General features: G+C 59.1%; 1 protein-coding gene across 1 annotated transcript in view; it reads right to left on the bottom strand.

The window, feature by feature from the left end:
* Nucleotides 1-535: 535 nt before the first annotated feature.
* Nucleotides 536-5,570, bottom strand: part of COLGALT1 (collagen beta(1-O)galactosyltransferase 1) — a 19,095-nt gene continuing 14,060 nt past the window's right edge. Inside the window, exons 8-11 of the mRNA XM_023748330.1 lie at nt 5,059-5,191; nt 3,683-3,810; nt 2,369-2,575; nt 536-2,132 (exon numbers count right to left, since the gene is read on the bottom strand). Of these exons, the coding sequence (XP_023604098.1) occupies nt 1,865-2,132; nt 2,369-2,575; nt 3,683-3,810; nt 5,059-5,191 (736 nt within the window). The 3' untranslated portion in view covers nt 536-1,864. The remainder of the gene's footprint in view (nt 2,133-2,368; nt 2,576-3,682; nt 3,811-5,058; nt 5,192-5,570) is intronic.

Consider the following 5,570-nt stretch of genomic DNA (forward strand, 5'->3'; position numbering starts at 1 on the left):
TCCATCGGGGCTTCCTGTGGGGACCTCCTGGATACCAAACCCCCATCTTAGAGTCTCTTTTCTGGGGACTCCCAACCATGAAAGTCCCGCTCCACAGTCTGTCAACTGAAACAACCCTGCAGCTGACCCCACAGGATAGAGTGAGCTTGGCCATCTGTCCCTGGGCTATTTTAGGGGGTGCTTTACGGGACAGGCTGGGCCACAGGGCTCTCCCTGCTCCCTCACCCACACTCACGCCCCCCTCAGCCTCTCTCCAGCACTGGTTGCATCCCACACCTTGGCCAGCAATGGGGGAGGGGCCTGGGTGTGGTGTGTTGGCAGTGAGAACACCGGCCTGGCCTGGTGACTCAATTGGTTGGAGCGTCGTCCCCGTCCCATACGCCAAAAAGGTTGTGGGTTCATTCCCAGTCAGGGCACATGTGGGAGGCAACCCATCAATGTTTTCTGTTCTCTCTCTCCCTCCCTTCCCCTCTCTCTCAAAATCAATAAACGTATCCTCAGGTGAGGATTAAAAAAAAAGAGAGAGAACACAGACTTACGTGAAAACCATCCAGGACCGTTTAATAAAAAAATAAGCAAGTTATCCAGGATCCGACCCAGCAAGCAGTGTCCATCCCAAAGAGCGGAAGGCACCGCTGGCCGGCTCTGACATTCACTTCCGGCTGCAGGCGCAGCAAGCCCTCCAGCCTGGGCCGGGGAACATCCTGCCCAAGCTGCAGACAGCACCCCAGTGCCCCTGAGCCCCCCAAAGGCTTAGACAGAGGAACCCCACTGAGCAGGCGGACACACCTGAGACGCAGGCCTGGGAGGCCAAGCAAACAGGACCAGGAGCAGGCAAGGGAGATCCAGCCCCCTTCCTCACCCCGCCCCCTCCGGGGGGGCTGGCGCAGGAACCTGCAAGCGGCCATGTGGTTACTGGGGCCAGCAGAAGCCCCCGGTGAGAGAAGTCACCCTCCCTCCGGGGTGGTGACCTGCACATAGCTCAGGTGACTGCGGGATGAATAAGGACTCAAACTCAACCCTTCGCTAACACCACTGGGAGTCCACAAGGTCTGGTACACAGTAGGCACTCAATAAATGCCTAATGCATGAAATGAAAGGACTCTTTCTGTTCATCTCTGGGGCCCAGCACACATGTGGGAAATCAAATGTAGTGACTGAACAAGTGTTATACTGTTTTGTATCACCAATGTCTAGCGCACACAGTAGGTGCTCTTCAGGTGAGTGGGGAAGAAGCCAATTAAAGAGTGAAAAGCACCTTGTTCATCTCCATGCCTAGCACCCAGCTCAGCTTCTGGCGCACAGCGGACACTCAATAACAGCACGGAGTTGATAAGAACTTTTGTGTCTCAAGTACCAGGCACATAGTAGGTACCTGATATGCGTTTGAATAAATGAAAGTGTCTTATTTATCTCAATATTCCCAGAGCCTGAAATGGTGCCCAACCGTCAGTAGGCACTCAATAAATACTTAAATTAATCTTTAAAAAATGAATGTGTATCACTAGTGCCTGATTCTTGGGGAGGGGGGCTGTCAATAAATGCTTGATGACTGAATCATCACTGAGGAAATCATTATGCCTCATTCACGGCCATCACCCACGAACCTGGTACATAGTCAATGCTTAAGAAATGTCAGGCACGTGGAGATGAATGATGGCTTGTTCCCACCCAGTCTCCCAGTGCAAAACACTATGCCTGGCATACAGTAGGCACTCCATTAATGCTGCCTGTGTGTACAAGATTGCTGAGCAAGAGCTGGCTGGCCACCACCCTGCATGGGGAGCCCTCCAAGGCCTGCCAGGGTCTGCAGGGGCCCTGCTGTCCCCAGCAAGCACACGGAGGCTGCTGTGGCCACTGCCCCTCAGAGCTCGTCCCGGGCAGCGCTGTCCAGCGGGGACTGAAGCACATCCGAGTTTTTGGCCTCTCGGCTCAGGGCCTGCTGCTCCCTCATCTTCTGGGATTTGGCACGGTCCCAGTCGGTCTTGACGTGCTCGTTGTTCCACACAACCGAGGTCTCTGTGTCGCTCACGTACCCGTCGTCCCCCGTGTAGTGCGTGGGGAACACGAGCAGAGGCTCCACGGAGAAGGCGCGCAGGTTGCGAGGGGAGAAGTGGGCCTTATACTCGGACCTGGAAGGGCAGGGAAGAAGGGGCAGCAGTGGGTCGAGGGGAAGGGACCGAAGGAGGGAGAAGTGAAAGGGAACAGATTGAGACAGAAGGGGGATGGGGTTCAAATGGAGCCAGAAGTGGAGGGGACACACAGAGGAAGTGGGCACCTTCCTGGGGCCCCCGAGATCCTCATGCCCCGCCCCCTCCAGGACTGCCGCCTGAGACCACAGCCCACTGCCCGAGCAACCCCTTCTCACACTGGGTGCTTGTCGAACATGACTGGCAGGAACTCGTCCACGGGCAGCATCTTGGAGAGCGGCTGGGCCGCCAGCAGCTTCCGGGCGCCTTGCAAGGAGATGACGTAGGCCAGTGTCCAGTAGGAGTAGTCGGCCTCCACCAGGTTCCTCACGCGGGGCACAGCCTTCTCGGGGTGCTCCACCTGCATCCGCTTCCGGCCCACATAGCTGGGGTGTGGAATTGAGGCCGTCACCCTCCTCCCGCCCACCAGAGAACGCTAACCCAGCAAGGCCCCTGTCCGGCCCTGGGGAGGGAGCGGGCTTGGGTGTCTGGGGCATAACAAGGAGGCCAGTGTGGCTGGACTGGCAGAACCACAGGGGTCTGTGGCCCTCGAGGAGGAGGGTGGGTTTCTCCCTAGGGCACTAGGGAGCCATGGAAGGATCTGGAGCTGGGGGGGCAATGGGATTTCTGGGACATTCTCTGAGGCTGTGCTACAAGGAGGAAGAGGAGCTGAGAAGGAAGCTGCTCTGGGCTCAGAGGGCTGTGTGGCAGTGGAGGAAGGTGCAAGGATCTGTGAGCAGTTGGGAATGAAGGGGTGCAGTTACGGTCAGGGCCCTGCACACTGCAGGGAGAAAGGGAGGGGGGGAGGAGGAACCAACCCCCCCGCACCCCCCCATATGAGATCCCAAAGAACTGTTCCAGAGATATGCTGAGCACACCTGACCTAGTGCTGGGCTAAGACCCAGGCTCCCTGGCTACTTCCCACACTGGGCCAGCTCTGAGCTACCAAGTCCTGACCACACCTACCCCAGGCCACACCCCCAGCTCCTTGGCCAGCCCACAGACTTCCTGGGCAAATCTTCGCCACCCCCACCCGCCACAGGACACCTCCAGTCTCCAAGCCCTGAGGAGGCCTCATCCCCACAGCCAGGGCCCTAGACTTCCAGGTCATCCTCCCACGGTCCTACCCCACAGGCCCGAGGCCACGCCCCAGCCCTGACGACCCTCAGGTCCGCCCTCACACAGGCCACACACGCACAGAGCACTCCTTCTGCCATACTTCCAAGAGCTGGCCCAGCTAGGCCCCCACAGATACCTTCAGGCACAGATGCTCTTCTGAGCTCTAGCCCCACCCGGCTCCAGTTCCACCCACTCCAGACAATGCCTGAGCCCTGGCCCCAACCTCAGCCCCAACCCACTCCACACCCGGCCCCAGAGCCCTGGCCCCAGACCACACCTCTGAACTCTGGCCTGGGCTCTGGCCACGCCCCAGTTCTGCCTCTGCCCCAGGCCACACCCCCTGGCATGGCCCCACCCCCAGGCCCCATACTCACATGAGGTCCCAGTCCAGATCCTCCCTCTCCACATCCCGCATGAGGTTCATCAGGCGCCTCTTGAAGAAGATCTCGAAGCGCAGGTCATCCTCAAAGACCAGCGATTTCTTCAGTCCCTTCTCCACGACCTGAGGGAGAACAGAGCCAGGCCTAACCCTGAAGCCAGCTCAGCTTAAAGGCTCTGGGGCAGCAGGTGGCTCTGGGGCAGCAGGCAAGAAGAAAATGCACCCCTTGCTGCCACTGTCTGGACTGACTTCCGCTCGGGCTACCACTTCCTAGAACATTCAACAACAGATGCCCGGGCCTGGCTGTTCCTCCCATTCCAGGGCCTGGGGCTGAGCTGACACAGCCCTCTCCCTCATGCAATGGCAGGTAGACTACCTCTCACCCTTTAGGCTTCAGCTCCAATGTCGCCCACCCAGGAGCTCCTTCCCAACCACCACCCAAAGCTGCCAGTTGAGGACAATTCATAGCCCTAGGTCCCTTCTCCAGATGTATCTCACTTATTTCACTCTGATTTGTTTCTTTGTGGTTTATCATTAGCCCGCCCACTTCCCAGGGCTGTGAGCCCCTTGCAGGGGGCTGGGTCTGTCCCGGGGGCTATCATGTCCCAGCACCAGCACCAGGCCAGGTGCACAGTAGGTGCTTGGCAAATGTTTCCTGAATCTTCATGACGGCCCCTGGAGGCCATGACTGTCATATGGGGAAACTGAAGCTCAGGCTGGGAAGAGCCTTCCTGCTCACAGGGCTCAGCCCTCTAAGAGGCAGGGCTGGACTTAAACCCAGATGCTTCCTGTCTTCAGGGCCACGTGGACACCACCACCTCTGCCCCATGCCACCCACAAAGAATCTCAGAAAAAGAGGGCAACCTGAGCGAGCACTCATTGCCTGAAACCCCTGAACACCCCCTCCAGAGCACCCTCCCACCTGCATCTGGACACCGCATCTGGCTTCGTGCCTGTAGTCCCAGGTTCGAATCCCAGCCTGGCATCCCCACCTACCACAGCCTCTCTCTCCGAGTGTGGCTGATGAGCCCCAGGGCTAATGCGCTACCCGTGGCGTGGGCTCTGTGCCGGTTAATGTCACCATGGCTGCTACAGCTATCAGTAAATGTCAAGACCAGAGTCCAGGCTCTAGACATCTGAAAGAAGCTAGGTGTGAAGAGGCCACACTTGGAAACTGGGCTCCCCCTCCCCCTTCCCCAGTCTCAGTGTCCACATCTACACAACGGAAGGACATTCCTTAAGAGGGGCCCTGGGTCCTGCTGCAGCCTGGGAGTCTGCCTGGGGGCAAGCAGTGCCCTCCCTGAGCTGTGCGAAGGCCGAGGAGGACCCTGCCCTACTCACTCCGCCAGACACTCTACCTGCCGGACTCACCTCCTTCCAGATGTTATAGTGGCTGAGGAAGCAGCCCAACTCTCCCTTGGTGAGGGGCCGCCCATGGTAGGGGTCCTGGTAGCCGGGCAGCATCTGGATGCCCAGTGCCTCCACCTGGCTGGTGTTCATGGCTCTGGGGGGGGGGGGACAGGAAGGGGTCAGTGGACAACCCATGCTGCCGGCTACTCCACATCGGTTAGTGCCCTCCTGCTGAGCAGCTGCTTCCCTCTTCCACTGCTGGCGCCCCTCCCGGACCTGTGCCAGGTCTGCAGGGGGCGGGCCACCCAAGTGTGGCTCTGTCAGCCGTCCCCTAGGGTCAGACTCACTTCCCCTCCACCATGGCCCCAACAGCACGGTCTACATCCCAGCATGGTCTACAGGGTAGGGCTCAGCTGCCACCCATGGCCCCAGTGCATGGTCTACACCCCTCCCCAGGGTAGGGCTCAGCTGCCACCCATGGCCCCAGTGCATGGTCTACACCCCTCCCCCAGGGTAGGGCTCAGCTGCCACCC

Source organism: Myotis lucifugus, unplaced genomic scaffold (assembly GCF_000147115.1).
Source record: "Myotis lucifugus unplaced genomic scaffold, Myoluc2.0 scaffold_1276, whole genome shotgun sequence".
Lineage (NCBI taxonomy): Eukaryota > Metazoa > Chordata > Mammalia > Chiroptera > Vespertilionidae > Myotis > Myotis lucifugus.